Here is a 19,671-nt window from a genome sequence, read left to right on the forward strand (position 1 = left end):
ATGGATTTCCTTACCTCCAGACCAATCATTGAGGATTGGTAAGAACATCTCCACAATCTCCATCAGTACCAGAGGGCCATAGGGCTGTGTTCGTAGCCCCTGCTCTACTCACTTTACACCTACTACTCTGTGGCTCGGTACGACAGTAACACCATCTACAAATTTGCCGACGATACCTCTGTAGTATAAATAAAAGGTGACGAGTCAGCATACAGAAGGAGATTTGAAAACTGAATGATGCACCACCAACAACCTTGCACTCAATGCCTCCAAAACTGATGAGCTGATTGTTGACTTCAGGAAGGGGAAGCCAGAGGTATACAATCCAGTGATCATTGGGTGGGGGGGGGGGGGGGGGGTGAGCAAATTTAAATTCTTGGGAGTCACTGTCTCGGAGGATCTTTCCTGGACTCAACACACCAATGGCATCGTGAAGAAAGCATGTCAACGCCTCTACTTCCTCAGGAGTTTGCAGAGGTTTGGTATGACATCAGAAACTGGCAAATGTCTACATTTGTGTGGTGGAATGTGTGCTGACCGGCTGCATTGTGGTCTGGCATGAGGACACCAATATCTCTGAGTGTAAAGCCCTCCAAAAGATGGTGAACACAGCCCAGGACATCACAGGCAAAACCCTCCCCAGTATCGAGAGCATCTGCAGGGAACGCTGCCGTCTGAAAGCATTAAGATCCAGCACACAGTCTGTACTCGCTGCTGCCATCAGCAAAGATAGGTGCCACAAGATTCACATCACCAGGTTCAGGAATAGCAGCTGTCCTTCCTCCATCAGACTTCTCAACAGTTGGGAGTCATTGGCATTGATAGGCCATTGAGATCAGGTCAGGAAAGAATGATAGGTGTATTTTCCTGAACTGAAGCTTGTTGGATTTTCATTGTGTTTCAATGCACATTGACTCCTGATATGTGTTTCCACATCAAATCTGAATCACTTTGCAGCTTTAATATTTTTCTGGTAATACATAATAACTCTCCAACTCCTGATTGCTACCTTCACTGGCTCCATATTGTCTGTCATAGAGTCTTAGATATGACCTTTTAATCTAGTTAAACAGTAGAAAAACTGAACCCATTGACCTGTCACTGACTCCATAGCAGCCACAGCAAATCCTTCTTGCTGCCATCACTGTACACAAGCTGAATGCTGCGTACTGTCAGGTTACAAAGATCACCTTATTGTTAGTCATTTTGCTCACTCCTGCCTATCCTCCACTGAAACCTTGTTTATTTCCACTTTTAACTCATCCCAAACACTGAAGCCACATCCAAACTTGTGTCCCATTTGATATTACTTGCTTTTAGTACACTAAAATTCCTGTGTGAAATTGCTAATAGCTTTGTTTGTCTCTCTTGTATGACCTGCATCTGTCTCCAGAACTGGCATTTTTCCTTACATTGGTGCGATGCCTGTTTTTCAAATTACAGTACCTTCAATCTGCAACTTCAATCTGGCTTTTAACCACTCATTCTAATCTCCTTTTGTGCCTCAGTAAATTTTTTTGTTCCAAATAGATTCCCAGAATACACCATACTTCAGAATATTAAAATTGCTCCATAAACTATTCTTGTTATAGCTGATTCATTTTCATAGGGGTGGCACGATTGGTATAATGGTTAGCACAACATCTTTACAATGCCAGCGATCGGGTCAAGGGTTCAAATCCCGCGCTGTCTGCAAGGAATTTGTATGTTCTTCCCATGTCTGTCAAAATTCCCCAAGGGCTTTGGTTTCCTCCCACTGTTCAAAACGTAGCAAGGGTGTAACTTAATTGGGTGCAAATTGGGCGGCATAGACTCGTGAGTTGGAATGATCTGCTGCACCCTAATAGCCTGAATATGCCTGGCTTGGTCAGTGCTTGGAGGGAAGACTGCCTAGGAACACCAAGTTTTTGTGAGTGGCACTGGACAAAGTAGTGACTCTCTGCCTGACAGAAGACAAAGATTAAAGAATTTCATGTATTAAGTGATAGTAATGGAACCTTTACCTTTCCTGTGCTATATCTATTGTTAAGTAGTCTTTGGTATAGCAGACATTGCTGCTGTTCACATTCTGCCTGAACCAGTAATTTGTATGACCTATAACAAATCGATTGAAATAGTAATGCGCACATCAATTGACAAAGATAAATACAGTAAAACCTCGTTGGAACGCAGTAGCTGGGGTCCAAGATTTCATACCATGTTACAGCCAAGTCACGGAACAGATGCATATGTGTCAAGAGTGCCTGGCGCGAGATGCCCCTGCCCCAAAGTCCCGCACCAGGGGACAGGGGCATCGGGAAGGTGGGCTGTCTGGCGCGGGGAGTTGGGTCGCCAGCTAATTGTCATCAGCCCTCCCCTTAGCAGTTTGGGGTCCACAGACACCCGCTCTATAAGCAATTCTGCAGATTGATGAATTGCATTCTAACGAGGTTTCGGTGTATATGAAAATGACAGAACTTGAAGGGTGGTTCAATAGAATTAAGCACTTTGAAATAATTTGCTTCAAATTGTAACTTAAATTTCCAGTATCTCTAAATAGTTTTGTATGAATTAGAAGCATTGGAAATAACATACCGTATATGTCGGTGTATTAGAAGGTCCTTGAACATAATAAATGTCACTCCAAAACCAAGGGTCATCTTGTATGCCAAGTATAAGATGAAAAGCTTAACTGCGAAGTCTCAGCACTCACCTGTGGGGTCCATCCGCAGAGTTCAACTGCTGTTGGCAAGGTTTCGTCTTTAATTGGCCTGTTAAAGGAGTCAACAATGGTTTATTTTATAATGTGCTAAATTACCTTTACTGGGTGATTTGCTTTTAAAATATTGTGAATTAGTACATTAAATGTGCCTAGCAGCATCACTCTACTGGTCTGCAGCAAGTGCCAGTCTTGTACTGTGAGTAAAGCTCAAAACCTTCAGTGAAAATTTAGGGTCGTCTTGTACGACAGCATATATAGTATTTCACAATTGCATGATTGTTTTATCTGCCATTGATGTGCACAATCCTTTATATGGACATCTGAAATCTGAAAAGTTCCAAAAACCGGCATTTTGTTTCCTGGTGCTGGTACAGCGGAGGGAGAGAGAGAGATGGCAGCGCATCTCGGGTGGGTGGGGGGGTGGAGGAGAGAGAGACGGCAGTGCGACATTGGTAGGTGTGGGAGAGAGATGCCAGCGCGACTCGGGTGGGCGAGAGGGATAGAAACGCTAACACGACTGGAAGGGAATGAATATGGCAGCACAATTTGGGTGGGCTTAAATCTGGGGCTTTGTTCTGAAATCCGGAAAACACCAAGGGTTCCGGATAAAGGATGGTGTCCCTGTATTTTCAATACCATTGCTCCAGTTTTAATATAAAACAGGAGTCCTGTTCAAGAGCTTAAAATTTCAACTGGATATTTTCCCTAAAAGTAATTGAAGCACATTATCAACAACATTTTGAGCAGGTGCAGAATTTTGTTAGTGTATTATATTTTTTAGGTGAAAATAGGCTGGAAAGGTGGGTGAATTGTTCTTTTCCAAAGACTAAAATAAACTCTGGTGTGAAGTTTAAGTTGTGAGTTATTTGAGTTGTGGAATGTAATTTCTAAACACCAGTGCATCCTGATGCAATTTGAATTCAAAGAAAATGGTTTCTCTGGCAGCTGGAGCGTCAGGAGCCATCTGAGCTTCTGATGGCCCAGCTGACCTCCCATCTGAGCTCCTGGCCTCCCTCCCATCTGAGCTTCTGACAGTCCAGCTTCCTGCCCATCTGAGCTCCTTTTTTTTAAAAAAAAACTTTATTTAAAGATTTTATCACATGAATAAAACAAAAAAAATTACATTTAAAGAAAAACAAAAATAAAGTAATTATTACAACACAGGACTAATGACCTAACTTAAATCAGTCTAACCCCCCCCTCATATATACGGCCACTAAAAAAAAATCTCTCTCTCTATATATATATATATATATATATATATAAAAAAAACCCACCCTTCCCCCCCCCCAAAATAGAGTGAAAAATTAATAAAGTTAATAATATATATAAAAAAACACTCACAAACAAAAAAAATAACAAGTAAAAATACTAAGTAAAAAAAAGTTATCAAATCTAAAATATCACACATAAAACATATTTAAGTCAAACTTAATTGCATGTACTTAACAAATGGAGTCCACTTCAGCTTATAAAAAGACATCTTGAATTGAAAAAGATATCTTTTCCATAATTAAACAAGACTTCATCTCTAAATACCACCTATCTAAGATTAGTATATTTCTGTCTTTCCAAGTAAGCGCTATACATTTCTTAGCCACTGCTAAAGCTAAATAGATAAAAGAAATCTAATAATCATTTAAGCCTAAGTCAATTAATTATTGCATATTCCCAAAATTAATGATTGCATATTCCCTAATAAAAATATATCAGGATCTAATACAACATAAACCATCTGAGTTCCTGACAGTCCAGCTTCCCTCACATCTGAGTTATCAATGCCCCAAACGAAGTAGGTACTTCAGTCAAAAGTAGTTGCCGTGCATTAGTTGACCCCCTGAATTTTACTTTTTAAAAAAAAAAAAAATTGGTCCAATTCGACCATTGCCCATGTATATATGGTATGTGTACTTTTTGATAATTGAAACTAATATAAAGTAGCAACTTATAAACTACATGAATATATATTATGTACACGCATTTAATATTTATATACAATATATGTAGCAAAATGTAAGAGTAAAAGCGACTAATATTCATGTCTTGCAGCTCTTAAATATCTGAAGTTTGTTAGGCAGGTTTGGCCACTCCTGACCTATGTTATGCTGGGCTTCATTAATCAGGACATTGAGTTCAGGAGTTGTGAGGTAATGTTGCAGCTCTATAAATCTTTGGTGAGACCACACTTAAGAATATTGTGTTTAGTTCTGGTCATCTCATTACAGGAAAGATGTGGAAGATATGAAGAGGGTGCAAAGAAGATTTACCAGGATGTTGCCTGGATTGGAAAATTTCTAAAGAGACATGGTTCACAGATTTATCTCTTTGAAGTGATGAAGGATGACCAAATAGAGGTGTACAAGATTAGGAGAGCCATAGATAAGCACCTTTTTCCCAGGGTAGGAGCAGCAAACACCAAAAGTCACCTAGACAAAGTGAAAAGGGAGATTTCAGGGGTACTTTTTTTTTTTTTTTACACAGAGGGTTGTGGGTGTCGATATTGCATTGCCAGGGGTGGTGGTGGAGGTGGGAAAATAGTGGCATTTAAGAGACTCTTAGCCAGTCATGTGAAAGAAAAAAATGGAGGGTTATGAGGTAGGGAGGGTTTCTTTTTTTTTAGTAGGTATATGAGTTGGCACAACATTGTGGGCTGAAGGGCCTGTACTATACTGTAATGCTTTGTGTTAAAGTATTGGGGTGGGTATGATTGGATTAGAGGAAAGATGATTGGCATGAATAGGATGAGGTGGTCACTCTTGATCTGAAAGAATTAAGGCCCCATTTAATTTATGCCTTTCCCAACCAGAATTTTCTGTGGAATGTTGGAAAGGCAACTGTTGTCTTTTGACACTCATTCTGTTTTTTTCTGGTTATTTTTTGAGATTGTATCAAACCATTGGCATATAATACCATATGGTGTTCTTGTTTAACCCTGAAGTGAACTTGCAAATGTTTTGTCTCCAGATTATTGCCATAAATGTCACTATTGCTCAACTTCAAACCATGCAAATTTACTTACACCTGATAACACCTTATGCTCTTGCAAGTCTCCCATCTCAACTCCATAAGATGGTGTTATTTGCTCATTGTTCAGATATTTCTTGAATTGTTGCTCAAACAATATCTCTTCTGTTCAAAATCAGATTTATTTCAATTTTCTCACAGAGGTTGCTTTTCTATGGTCAATGACATGTGTTGGTTTCCTCAAACTCTTTATTCAAAAAAAAATATGTAGTGCTGTTGGGTGGCCTCATGTTGGGCATTATATTTAAGCCAATCCTTAAAGTTCATTCAAGAAGAAATTAAGAAATGTCTTTTTATTTTGGGGTGGTAAAGATTTCAACCTTTTTGTTGGAAGCAGGCAAGGTTCCTCAAATCTTCAATTATTTTGATGACTACATTAGGGCTGCCTCCTTGTCTTGCTTGCCATCTTTATCTATTTTGCTGCCAACTTCTACCCTGTTCCTAAATCACTTGGTTAATTTCTGACAACTCTCCCCTTTCTTGACCTTTCCGTCTCCATTTTGGTGGGAAAACTATCTGCAGACCTCTTCTGTAAACCTATAAGCCCCCACAATTACCTTGACCACTCCCTCTTCCTACTTTTGGATGAGACCTTCCATTCCAGGACATGAGGTGTCTTCCTCCTCCTACTGGTGTTAACTCAGCACTCACCTGCAAATCCTCTATTTCCCACACATCTCACCTATGACTCCTTTTACTTTCCCCCAAAAAAAACCAAGACAGGGTTTGTGTAGTCCTTATCTACCACCCCACCAGCCTCTGCATCCAACATGTTATCCTTGATTTCTCCAACCAACAATGGGATCCCTTCTGCTTTCCATAGAGATAACTCCATCTTCAACTCCCTCATCCACTCATCCCTTCACAACAGTTGTCCCCTTGGTACATACCACTGTGACAGCAAGAGGTGCTACACTATCATTTGCGCCTCCTCCCTCAGTTACTATTCAGGCCCCAAACAGTCCTTCCAACTGAAGCAACCTTCACTTGCAAACCTGTAAAGGTCACTTACTGCATCCCATGCTCCTGATCCGGCCTCCTCCACATCGGGAAGAGCGGATGCATACTGGGGAATCGCTTCATTAGGCATCTTTGCTCTGTTTATTGAAGCAGCAAGGACCTCCCAGTGTCCTACACACCATTGTTGACATGTCTGTCAATGGCCTCATGTACTGCTAAATTGAAGCCACCTGAAAATTGGAGAAACAACACCTCATATGCTACTTAGTCAGTATCCAACCAGATTGCATCAATATCGACCTCTAATTTCTCTGAACTCTTTCCTTCCCCCCCCGCCCCCACTGTTCTCTTTTTCTCAGCACTTTGTCTCCCTCCAGCTCCCTTCCCCCTTCTATCAGAGAGCTATCCTTGGCAATCTCCCCATCGTTTCTCTGCTTCTTCCTCTTCTACCCTCCCACCTGTATCCACCTATTGCCTGTTAGCCTGTTCTCCTCCCCTTTTCCCCTTCCCTCCTCTCCTCCCCCCACCACCCCCCCCCCCCAACCTTTTTATTAGGGAATCGGTCTGTTTTTCCAGATTCCGGAAAAGGGCTCAGGCCTGAAATATTCATTGCCTTTTATTTCCTATGGGTGCTGTATAACCTGCTAAGTTTCTCCAGCACTCTGGGCATTGTCCTAGTCTTATGGGGCAGATCTCTTTTAACCTTTGGCCTTTTAAAGCCAGTACATAGAATAAACTAGAATGAAATACCGAAATAGACTTGGGTATGGTGAAATTTTGTATATTTGAGAGGTTGGCACACTCAGTGAACATTTCTTTGTCAAGTTTTATCTTCTACAGTTGATTTGCAAAAATCATGGCTCTTGGTCCTCCAGAAATTCTCTTGAGACTTGACGTTTGAATAAATAAAGCAAATTTTTGAAAACACACCAAGTCTTCAAGGTTCATCAGTGATCCTGAATATTAATCATTTCAACTGAAGATTGGGTGTGTTGCAGACCAAAGTTCTTGCACAACGATAAATCTTTTCTCTTAATTTTTCAGGTTTGCATAAGGTTGTATGTCGCCAATATCATGTCCAATTTTTTGGAGAAGCTCCAGAAAGAGCATGGATTTTTGAAAAGAGTTTGATGCCCTTTGTAGGTGTTCATCAGTACGATGACTTAGTCCATGAGAGTGCCAAACACGCAAATTCAAAGGCAGAGAAAATCAAGGTAGAGTAAGATCCGCCTGCTGATCCATATCAGTGACATTTCCAGCATTTTGAATCATCTGAATGTTCCATGACTACACTTTCTTTATTTCTGTATATCTTCTATCCAGGTGCAGATTGAAATGTATTTTTAATAACGAGCCAGAAGAGCTGTGAATTTTGAAAAGCTACCTGAAGAGTTAAATAAACTTGGGATTCATGGTTTAGTTAACGTTTTCGGTGTTAATTTTAAGATAATGTCAAGGAAAATCTATAGATCAACAAAGACTTGCTGAGTACTTTACAATTGCAATGTACCCTTATAAATTTTTTTTTATTTTTCAGCTCCTAAAACCAATTCCTGCCCGAATTCGTTTTCAATGGGATATAGGTATTGCACAAGCTGAGAAGGCGCTAGCAATGACCCTAGAGAATCGAAAAGCTAAATACACCTTTGTCTATGATTGTGATCGTCCATTGTTACCGCCTCAGGTTGCAAAAGAGGTTGGAGTTCCTATTGAACTTGAAGAATTGCTGAATCCTAAAGACAATCTCACTAATGCTAAAGGATCAAGGAGAAGAAACAATGCACCAAATAAAAGGCGATGTTCAAAGCCATATGAACACAAGATCCCTGCAAAAGAATGTTTAAATAGGACTGTGGATTCTACTGAAGGCTCTACTCAAATTTATTCAACTGACAGGACATCTTGTAGATCATCAGATTCCGAGAGTTATGCAAGCTCCCCCATGGCTAAGAGAAAACATGGAGTAGCCACTCAGCGGACCAGGAAATGTGATGCCGTCCTTGCTCAATTCATGGCCTTTTGTCAGAAACACAGAGATGAGGTTTGTGTTTTTTTAAAAATTGTATATATGCATGCATTTCCTTTTGATTTTCCTTTAAAATGCTGACAAATTTTAGGGCTGTTTAAGGTTTATGATTTAAGGATTGTGATGGTCCATTATTTCTGGCTTTAGTTGAAAGAGGTTTTATCATTGATATTTACTGGCATGTTTGTGTAACTGACCATTCCTTTGACATTTTCATTAGTTTGATAAGAAAAACAAAAAAATCATCTGAATATTAAGTACTGTATATACCATTATATAGGATGATCCCAAGAATTTCCACCTACCCTTTGTATGAGATGACCCCACTTACTGCTGACCAGTGGATGGTGTTAAAAGCAAAGTACAATATTCACAAATGACCATGTAAAGTTTTAAATTCTGTGTGGATATTGTAAAGAATCCACTGATGGCTCCTGTAATAGGCCGTTTAAAGCCTGAACAGAGCTGACAGGAGGACAGAATGGATGAACCCTGCGGAGGAGCGCTGAGACTTTGCAAATAACTAATGGACATGCATGAGATTGCATTGGAACTGGCAGGAAGATGATGGCGCAATTGCACCTTCGTCATCAAGGTAAGAATTGTAGACTCTTTGTATAAGACAAGCCCTGGTTTTAAGGTGAAATTTTTAAATTTTGAGGATCATCCAATACAATGGCATATTCGAGCAATTAATTACATTATTATTCACATTTGGTTTGAAATGGAACACAAGCAGTACTATCTTTTCCACGATTAACACGTATCATTGTTTTAATTGATTACCTTTTTTATGTAGGATAGGGTGTTGAATGTTTCACTTTATTGGAAAGAAACCAAAGATTCATTTTGTTGTGTTGTGAAGTGAAAGTCCTAAAATGTGAACTCCACTGTGAGAATGATTCAGTTTGGTGACTTTAGGTATTTTTAGAAATATGAGGAAGACAATCACCTCAGTTTCGTTTTTATTTATATTTGATCATAACTTAAAATTTGTTCCTCTGTTGGAAGAGCAAAAATACTTAAATATATTTGAATCCCCACATGCTCCTTAAATGTTAGTGTGTTTATGCATTAATGTGTATTTAATTGGTTTATATAGGTGATAATGTGAACTTCAACTGCTTTGCTGGCTAAAAATTGCAAAATACAGAAATGGAATGTGCTACAAATGATCACACCAATATCATTTGAACACTCTTGGCAAAAATCTGTAACGTGACTTGAAATTGCTTGATCTTGAGGATGAATATAGCAGTCATCTGTTATCAATGGCTAGAAATAATGAACCAATCGTTTTCTGAAAGATTTCCATATTCTGCAGTGATTTCTTTTTTGCACAAGTGTGTATTCCTGCTTCCATCTTGGTTGAATCTTGGTAATCATTGTAATGTTTAATCAAAAAATTACTAAGTGATAGGTTTAGAGGGTATTGTCAAAAAAAAGTCACAAGGTGTCAGTCACCAAGCAAGTGTGGTGTTTTTGTACATCCATTTGTATTTGCACAGCCAGCACTTATTGCCTTATCTTTCAAGACGAATGAAATTAAAAATCCATCTTGCTGCTTTTAGTCTAGATATCTAGGTTTAAGTGCTGATATAACTCCAGTCAGACAGGCAGTGGAAAATTTCTAGCACTAACTTGTGACTTATGGGTAGTTTTTGGGGAGTCAGGATTTGATTGTGAAATGCCTGTTATTGCAGCCATAGCAAATAGGTATGCCACTGATTTGGATTTGTGGATATTGCTTTCCACCTTGACCAATATTTTGACAGTGATATTCAGTCTTGTTCATATTGAATTAAAGCAGTGGTTAGAATTACTGAATCCTCTCACCAATGTAAGCAATGTTATGAGCTATTGAAGTTGCCCAACTTGAATGTTGTTGAGATCTTGTTGGGTGCGCATGTCCTGATTTGGTGTGTCAGGAGTGGAACTGAAATGTGGTTTCAGCAGGAACATGGTTGATAAATCATGGTCTATGGATGGTTGATTGCCAAACTCCTTGGTTGACTTGCAGTAACTATTACCACCTTACTTTTCGTGGAATATGACTTCAGCAGTCAAATTCCCACCCCCCTCTGGTTCCATTAACTTCAGTTTTGCTGATGCTTGATGTTACATTTAAAAATTAATCTTTGATGTTGAGGGTAAACATTCCCACCTCAGCTGGAATTTAGTTCTTCACATGTTTGAATTTTAAAAAAATTAAACATACAGCATGGTAATGGGCCTTTTTGGCCCATGAGTCTGTGCCACCCAATTTACACCATTTAACTTAGACACCCAGCAGGTGGTTTTTTTTCTGAACAGTAGGAGGAAACTGGTACCCCCAGAGAAAACCCACGTAGACATGGGGAGAATGTACAAACTCCTCGCAGTCTGCACAGGATTTGAATCCCGGTCTGGTCCTAATTGCTGGTGCCATAAAGGGATTGCACTAACCACTACGCCAACCATGCGTCAGGTTTTAAATTCAGTCTGGATACGAGCTCACATGACAGTACCCATGTTGTGCACAGTATTGGTAGAAAAACTTCAAACATTTACAACACTTTTCTCAGATTCAAAGTGGACTGATAGTCCTGATTTGACTTGCCATGAATCTTGTTGGATGTAACAAAATAATTTGTAAAAATTCAAGGGCTTTTGTATATTTGGGTGTACAAGTTGACCCCCATTTTTCAAGCTGTCTGGGCCTCCAAGGAACAAACCAAAAAATTTTTAAAAAAACATTACAATCACAAGTAACAAAGTTGTAAATTAATTTTATTTTAAAAAAAAAACCTTTGCCTACCAGACAGCAATGACGACGGTCCACAGAGCTGGAGCAGTGATATGGTGCTCCAGGCAGGTACAGAAACCTCGGCCTACTAGGCAGCAGCAGCGGTGATCCCAGGAAGGAGTGGTTATGTGGTGCCCAGCAGTGGGGAGGTGCTTCCAGCATCAACCTGTACGCCAAATTGACATTAATCATTTTGGAGAATTTAGAGTCTCAAAAGTATGTCTGCATACGTCGAATTCCCCATCCCCTTTTTGAGAACTTTTTTTTGTGTTTCACACTCTACTTGTATGCCAAAATATACAGTAATTGTAAACAATAACTATTGTTTCATTATCCCTAATCAAGAGATCTGATGGCACTCTTCTTCTGCTTCTATCATCCACTTCAGTTTCAAAAATAGTTTGGCAGATACTAGTTGTTTGCCCATTCAATATGAAAAACATTTATCCATGGCAGGTATTACAGCTGATCTTATTTTTAGATCTAATCTATTCCATGATTTCCAGTTGTATGCTGATCAGATGTAGTATTCATAATTGATTTGTTCTTTCATTTTCTTTCTTAATCTTGTTCATCTTCAACATTAGGCTAAAATCATTGTTGTACAGGAAATGAAGCCATGTCTTTGGATATAAAGCAGGACAACGTTTATCCATCAAAGCAATTTCCATTCCATTCGTAAAATGGCTTTGATGCCTGTGTTCTTCTGTACCTTTGATTTGAATAACCCAAGATTTTCATTTGCACTGAATATATTTGTAAGCCAGTAGCTGATACTTTTTGCCACCATAAAAATTGTCCTGCATAGATTGGAAGTATAAAATTGAATGGAATCCTTGATTTATAACAATTAAATATGTATTCACTCTCTAAAAACTCCTACAGCTTGCATGACATGAAGAGAAAGTTGTTGGATATGATACCATTACATGTTTACGATTTATACTGTTGCTTCTGATACCCATTTTATGATTGTTTCATTCTGCTCCATATCTGGGAGTGGTAAGCAGGAGAGGGCATCTGCGTGGTTATTTTGTGTTTTAAATCAAAATCGTATGCTGCCAATAGCAATACCCACCTTTGAATTCAGGCTGCCACCACCATTGGTATTTTTTTTAAAATCCCAATATTAGACTCTGGTTTGTTGTCTGTCACCAATGTAAACTTGTGGCCGTACACGTTTGCAAACCCATGGAAATGGCCATCACAACCATAGACTTTGTGGGGCTATTCATGGGAAAGAATTTGCTGATAGTAGTCGATGTGCACTTGAACCAATTGTAATCAGCATGAAAAAAACGGCTGTGGGTCAGACCATGGAAAAACTCAGAAGTTTTCACATCATATAGATTACCCATTGAACTAGTGTCTGACAACTGCCCACAATTAGTATCAGCAGAATTTAAAGCTTTTGTGTGCAACAATAACATTTGCCACCATATCTGCACCATACCATCCCAGTACAAATAAAGGAGCAGAACATTTCATACGAACTTTCAAGAAAACCATGAAAATGAGATGAAATTCGGACTTGTCGTTGTCCTTTAAAATCGCTGATTTCTTGTTGAGTTACTGGAACACTCCACATACACAAAGCTCCATAGGTACCGGGAGTAGTCCTGAAGAAACTCAGCCCATACTCTTACTACATCCTAGTAGGGACATGACATGGAAAAGATGCATCGACCAACTAAGACCAGTGGATGACGCAATGACACCCAAAGCCAGAAAGGATGGTTTGTTCAGTGAGGGGCCGACCCAGCTACCAGTAGAAGTGTCTCTACATGTTGACAGACATGGAGAAGGGCCGAGACCACCGATCAAAGGGATACCATCAAGAAGGGTACCTGAAACCAGAGACCAGGCAAGCAGCCTGCTGGATCTTTGGACCCCATCTCCAAAAAGACTGCCAAGTTTGTCTTCTCCACTGCTCAGTCATATCCTGACCGATGAACCGGGACATATCATGCCTAGAGTTGCTTTACAATAACAAAGTGCCTGACCGATACCATCCCTCTCCATAGATTCAAATGAACCACACCCACCTGAATGTTTCAAAGACTATGTCGGGAGGGGAAGGAGTGTTGGATATGACAGCATTATGTGTACGCGATGACGTGAGGAACTGATTTATCCTGTTGCTTCTGATGTCCATTTTACAATTGTTTGGTTCTGCTCAGTGTTTCACGTGTAGTTTGGCTCGTACCCCACAAATATTTCCTAAACCATGTCCACATTAACAACAAACCATTATGCAATTGGATGAACTGAGGATCATAAGGAAAGCAGAGGCAGTGACAGAGAGGAGTTACAGGGAGACGGTCACCCCTAGAAGGCAGGAGTCAGGGAATTGGGTGACTGAGGAAAGGAGGGAGAGCGCCAGTGCAGAGCACCCCTGTGGAAGTGCCCCTCAGCAACATGTATTCAGCTTTGGATACTGCTGGGGGGAACAGCCTATCAGGGACGAGTTGTGGGGGTCAGGTATCTGGCACAGGGGCTGCCCCTGAGGTTCAGAAGGGAAAGAAGGATAAGAATAGGATTCTTGTAGTTGGGGACTCGATAGTCAGAGGGACAGATAGGAGGTTTGTGGGACGAGATCGGGGATCCAGGTTAGTATGTTGCCTCCCTGGTGCCAGGGTCGGGGATATCTCTGATCGAGTTCAAGGGGAAGGAGAACTGCCAGAAGTCGTGGTCCATGTGGGGACCAATGACTTAGTTAGAAGTGGGGATGAAGTCCTGAAACAGGATTATGTAGAATTAGGTAGGAAGTTAAAAAAACAGGACCTCCAAGGTAGTAATCTCTGGATTGCTGCCCATGCCACGAGCTAGTGAGAGTAGAAATAGGAGGATCTGGAGGATGAATGCGTGGCTAAAGAGATCGTGCAGGGGGCAAGGGATAAGATTTCTGGATCATTGGAATCTCTTCTGGGGAAGGTCGGACCTGTACAAGAGGGACGGTCTCCACTTGAACTGGAGGGGGACCAATGTGCTGGCAAGCAGATTTGCTAGAGCTGTGGGGGAAGGTTTAAACTAGTTTGGCAGGGGGGTGGGGAACCGAGTGTGAGAGCAGTATCCAGGGAGTATGGCCACCTAGATAGGAATAAAAAAAGATAACAAAGGTAGGATGGAGATTAGGGTAGAAGGTAAAAAAGAGAATATATGTGAGGGTCATTCTCTGAGATGCATATATTTTAATGCAAGAAGCATAGTGAACAAGGTAGATGAGCTGAGAGCATGGATAGATACTCGGGGTCACGATATTGTGGCAATTAGTGAGACCTGGCTACAGGAGGGGCAGGACTGGCAACTTAATATTCCAGGATACATTTGTTTTAGATGTGATAGATCAGGGGGTAAAAAAGGAGTTGCTCTGCTTGTTAAGGAGGACATTACTGCCGTGAGGTGGCAGGATGGTATGGAGGGATCGACCAGTGAGGCTGTTTGGGTGGAATTGAGGGGTAGAGGAGGCAAGAGGGTGCTAACAGGGGTGTATTACAGACCACCAAATGGGCCAAGAAAATTAGAGGAACAAATTTGTAGGGAGATAACGTATATGTGTGAAAATCATAAGATAGTGATCATGGGAGATTTTAACTTCCCACACATTGATTGGGATACCCATACGGTTAGAGGGCTGGATGGGCTGGAGTTCATTAAATGTGCTGAGGATTGTTTTCTAAATCAGTTAGTAGAAGAACCGACTTGGGATGGTGTAATACTGGATCTCCTGTTAGGGAACGAACTAGGTCAGGTAGCAGACATTAATGTTGGAGAACCAATTGGGTCTAGTGATCATAATTCTGTTAGTTTTAGGGTAGTTTTAGGGAAGAGCAAGGAGAGGCCTAAAGTTGAGGTTCTGGATTGGAAAAGAGCAAATTTCAAAGGAATAAGAAGGGATTTGGGGAGTATTGAGTGGGACAGGATATTTTCAGGTAAGGATGTTAATGAAAAATGGAGGATATTCAATAAAGAAATTTTGAGGGTACAGAGTAGTTATGTCCCAGTGTAGATCAAAGGAAAGGCTGGAAGTCATAGGGAGGCTTGGTTTTCGAGGAATATTGGAAATTTGGTTAGGAGAAAAAGGGAGGTGCACAAGAGGTATAAAGAGCAGGGAGCTGAGAATTTGAAGGACTACAAGGAGTGTAGAAGGAATCTTAAGAAAGAAATTAGAAAGGCCAAAAAAAGACACGAAGAGGCTTTGGCTGACAGAGTAAAAATAAATCCAAAGGGTTTCTATAAGTACATTAAAAGTAAAAGGTTAGTGAGAGATAAAATTGGACCCCTTGTAGATAGCGAGGGTAGGCTGAGTGAGAAGTCTGAGGAAATGGGGGAAATTTTGAATGATTTCTTTGCCTCGGTATTCACTAGGGAAAAAAATGTTGAACCAGTTGAAGTAAAGAAAAATAGTGGGGAGGTCATGAAGCATATAAGGATAACCGAGGAGGTAGTGATGGCTGTGTTGAAAAAGATAAAGGTGGATAAATCTCCGGGACTGGACAAAATATTCCCAAGGACACTCAGGGAGGCTAGTGGACAGTTAGTGGGGCCATTAACAGAGATATTTAGGACGTTACTGGCCACGGGGGTGGTACCAAAGGATTGGAGGGTGGCGCATGTGGTTCCTCTGTTTAAGAAAGGGTCCAAATGCAAACCTGGGAATTATAGGCCTGTAAGTCTGACGTCCGTAGCGGGCAAGTTGATGGAAAGTGTTCTGAGGGATGCTATTAACAAATTTTTGGAGGTCCAGGGATTGATAGGGAGTAATCAGCATGGTTTTGTCAGGGGTAGATCATGCTTGACAAACCTGATTGAGTTCTTCGAGGGGTTACAAAAAAGGTTGATGAAGGGAAAGCTGTGGATGTTGTCTATTTGGACTTTAGTAAAGCTTTTGACAAAGTTCCCCACAGGAAGTTAGGAAAAAAGGTGGAGGCATTAGGTATAAATAAAGAGGTAGTGAAATGGATTCAGCAGTGGTTGGATGGGAGATGTCAGAGAGTAGTGGTAGAAAATTGTTTGTCCAATTGGAGGCCGGTGACTAGTGGAGTTCCTCAGGGTTCGGTCCTGGGTCCACTAGTATTTGTTATATATATTAACGATCTAGATGTAGGGGTGGAGAATTGGATAAGCAAGTTTGCGGATGACACAAAGATTGGTGGTGTTGTGGACAGTGAGGTAGATTACCATAGATTAAAATGTGATTTAGGAAGGCTGGAGGTGTGGGCTGAGAAATGGCTGATGGAATTTAATACAGATAAATGTGAGGTGCTACATTTTGGAAAGGCAAATTTAAATAGGTCATATACATTGAATGATAGAAAATTGAGGAGTGTAGAGCAACAAAGGGATTTAGGAGTTATGGTAAATAGCTGATACTCAGGTAGATGGTGTGGTGAAGAAGGCATTTGGAATGTTGGCATTTGAAAGTTTTGGTCACCAAATTATAGGAAAGATATAAACAAAATGGAGAGAGTGCAGAGAAGGTTCACGAGAATGTTGACAGGATTTCAGGGTCTGAGTTACAGGGAAAGGTTGTGCAGACTGGGGCTTTTTTCTCTGGAGCGTAGAAGATTGAGAGTGGACTTGATAGAGGTGTTTAAGATTTTAAAAGGGACAGACGGAGTAAATGTGGATAGGCTTTTTCAATTAAGAAAGGGGGAGATTCAAACAAGAGGACATGCTTTAAGATTGAAGGGGGAAAATTATAAGGGGAACATGAGGGGAAATTTCTTTATGCAGAAGGTGGTGGGGATGTGGAATGAGCTTCCGGCAGACGTGGTCGAGGCGGGATCATTGGTTACATTTAAGGAAAGACTGGATCGTAACATGAGTAGGAGGGGACTAGAGGGGTATGGACCGGGTGCTGGTCAGTGGGACTAGGAGGGTGGGGATTTGCTACGGCATGGACTAGTAGGGCCGAACTGTTCTGTGCTGTAAGTGGTTATATGGTATGGAACTATATACGGGAGCAGTAGTTTCCCTAATGCCCAATACAAGCACCTGCTACCGCACGCAAAGATGCTCCAAATGGACAACATCTTAAAAAAAAACTTACGGGGCAGGAAATATAACTTTTTGAAAAGTGCAATATAAGGATCAATCTAACCAGTTGCTCCTCTCTATCACCGAGGAGCCAGCATTGCTAGGTTACAATTGGTTTAGCAACCTTCAGCTGGACTGGCTAGAAATAGGGAATATAATCAGCCAAAAGAACAAAGTGGGATGAACAACTACAGTGAACCTCGGACTGCAAACTGGCTCCAATTTTAAAACATTACGGCACTGTATTCGAAAATGGTTTGGGAAAAATTTGTAGAGTACGATCCAAACTATACATGAAACATGGAGCAGAACGAAACATTCGTAAAATGAACATCAGAAGCAATAGTATAAATCAGTTCTCCACGTTGTTGTGTCATATCCAACAGAAGTAAAATTGAGTCTTATTTCTGCAAGCAACCAAATTTGAAATAGATGATGCACAGTTCCCCTCAGTTCAGAGTCAAAGGCAAAAGTCAGAAGGCTGTGTATAATGGTTGATGCTATTTCTTGTAGTGGATAGATAGAATTCACTGGGCAATTCAATGAACAGCTCTTCAATGAAGAGACTGTTGAAAGGACCCTCATTTTGTTTTCTTGCAGTTCACTGTAATCAGTATAATATTTGACTCCTTGTAGGAAGATGGGTATGATTGTGGTACCTCTGAGATTCTTTCCTGCTGCCAGATGTGGGGAAAAATTGATTGTTAATTTGTGTTTAAAGTAGCCAGGAATTCCTTTGTCAATGTTGGTGGATTTTTTTTTGTTGAAAATTTTATTTGAATTTTACAAAATACATACAAAACAAAATACAAAAAAAACCCACTAAACCCCTACTTCCCCACCCCCACCTGTCGGAGCAAAATACATATTTTGGGTAGTTAATGGTTGCTGCGTGGTGTGCCAACCCTTTACGTCACACAAAAAAATTACTTTGTATCCAAACCTTCAAATATAAAGTCCACATTTTAACAAAAATATTATTTCATAAATTATAAGTTATCTTCTCTAGAGACACTATTGTAGTTTATTATGCCATCTAACATATCAAGTTGCAAATCCATCTTAAATAAATCTTTCAAAAACTTGATATTTTCCCAAAAAGGTTTAACTTTTACACATGCCCATTCTGAATGTAAGAAAGTACCTGTTTGTTCTCTACATCGAAAATACAAGTCTAAAGAACTAAAACTATATTTTTTTCAACTTCTCAAAAGTCAAATACAACTGATGTTAAAAAAATCTCACGTTAATTAATTTTGCAACACTATCCGCACATCTATTCATCCATTCCTCCTGAGCTAATGAAATGGATAAGTCCTTCTCCCATTTGTCCTTCATTTTATTTACATCAACCTTAACCATCTTTTCCTGTAATAATGCATACATTTCAGAAATAACCCTTTCTTTCCTTTATCAGCAATTAATATCTTGAATTCAATTCATCTAGGTAACACCAAATCTCGTCCAAAATTTTAAGAATTCAATGATATCCCAAATTTCTGAGTCTAATAAAAGAAAGAAATGTACCTGCTTCAAAACAATCCTCCACCAAATAAACACCTTTCAATTCCCAGTCTTTCAAATAGGGGTTATTAAGAGAAAAGGCAATTATTTTATTCTGATATAATGGTGTCTTAGCTGAAATTTTACCTTTAGTTCCTATAATTTGGTCCTGTTTTATACCAATGGTCAATGCCGGCCGTTTATCCTTTTGCAAAAGAGAAGGATTCCATTTATATATAATATGATGTACATTATTCTCAAAAATCTGAATCAACTCCACCTTAGCCCATATTGAACCAGGCAAATGAGAATATTTTGGTAGGAAAGGATTTTATCTGTTGTTTTGATCCATTATTGGATAAATCTCCAAAAACTGTTGGGGTGGGGTGGTGGGGAAACTAAAATAGCAAAACTAATAGCTGCATTAATGAAAGATTTAAATTTGGAGACGATTAAATCCGACTGAAAAAGATTTTTCATTTAATTCTGCCTGACCTGATTCTTTCTCTAGAATTGACTTATTTTTTGTATCGGCACAATTACAAGGTAGAATTACTCATGCTGAATATAAGAGTAAGATTTTGTCCGATCATTCTTTACTATTAATTTCATGTACTGGTTCTGAGGTGGTAG

The 19,671-nt window shown here is 39.9% G+C and overlaps 1 protein-coding gene and 1 long non-coding RNA gene across 5 annotated transcripts in view; one reads left to right on the forward strand and one right to left on the reverse strand.

The window, feature by feature from the left end:
• Positions 1 to 19,671, forward strand: part of nsd2 (nuclear receptor binding SET domain protein 2) — a 138,017-nt gene that overhangs the window by 12,582 nt on the left and 105,764 nt on the right. For all 4 annotated transcript variants that reach the window (XM_069923768.1, XM_069923767.1, XM_069923766.1 and 1 more), the window contains 2 exons: positions 7,730 to 7,899; positions 8,223 to 8,726. In XM_069923768.1, coding sequence (XP_069779869.1) covers positions 7,730 to 7,899; positions 8,223 to 8,726 — 674 coding nt within the window. The remainder of the gene's footprint in view (positions 1 to 7,729; positions 7,900 to 8,222; positions 8,727 to 19,671) is intronic.
• LOC138757064 (uncharacterized) overlaps positions 11,578 to 19,671 on the reverse strand; it is a 134,405-nt gene continuing 126,311 nt past the window's right edge. Inside the window, exon 5 of the long non-coding RNA XR_011353321.1 lies at positions 11,578 to 11,662. This is a non-coding gene — a long non-coding RNA (uncharacterized lncRNA). The remainder of the gene's footprint in view (positions 11,663 to 19,671) is intronic.

The sequence above is a fragment of the Narcine bancroftii genome, chromosome 3 (genome assembly GCF_036971445.1).
Source record: "Narcine bancroftii isolate sNarBan1 chromosome 3, sNarBan1.hap1, whole genome shotgun sequence".
In the NCBI taxonomy this organism is placed as follows: domain Eukaryota; kingdom Metazoa; phylum Chordata; class Chondrichthyes; order Torpediniformes; family Narcinidae; genus Narcine; species Narcine bancroftii.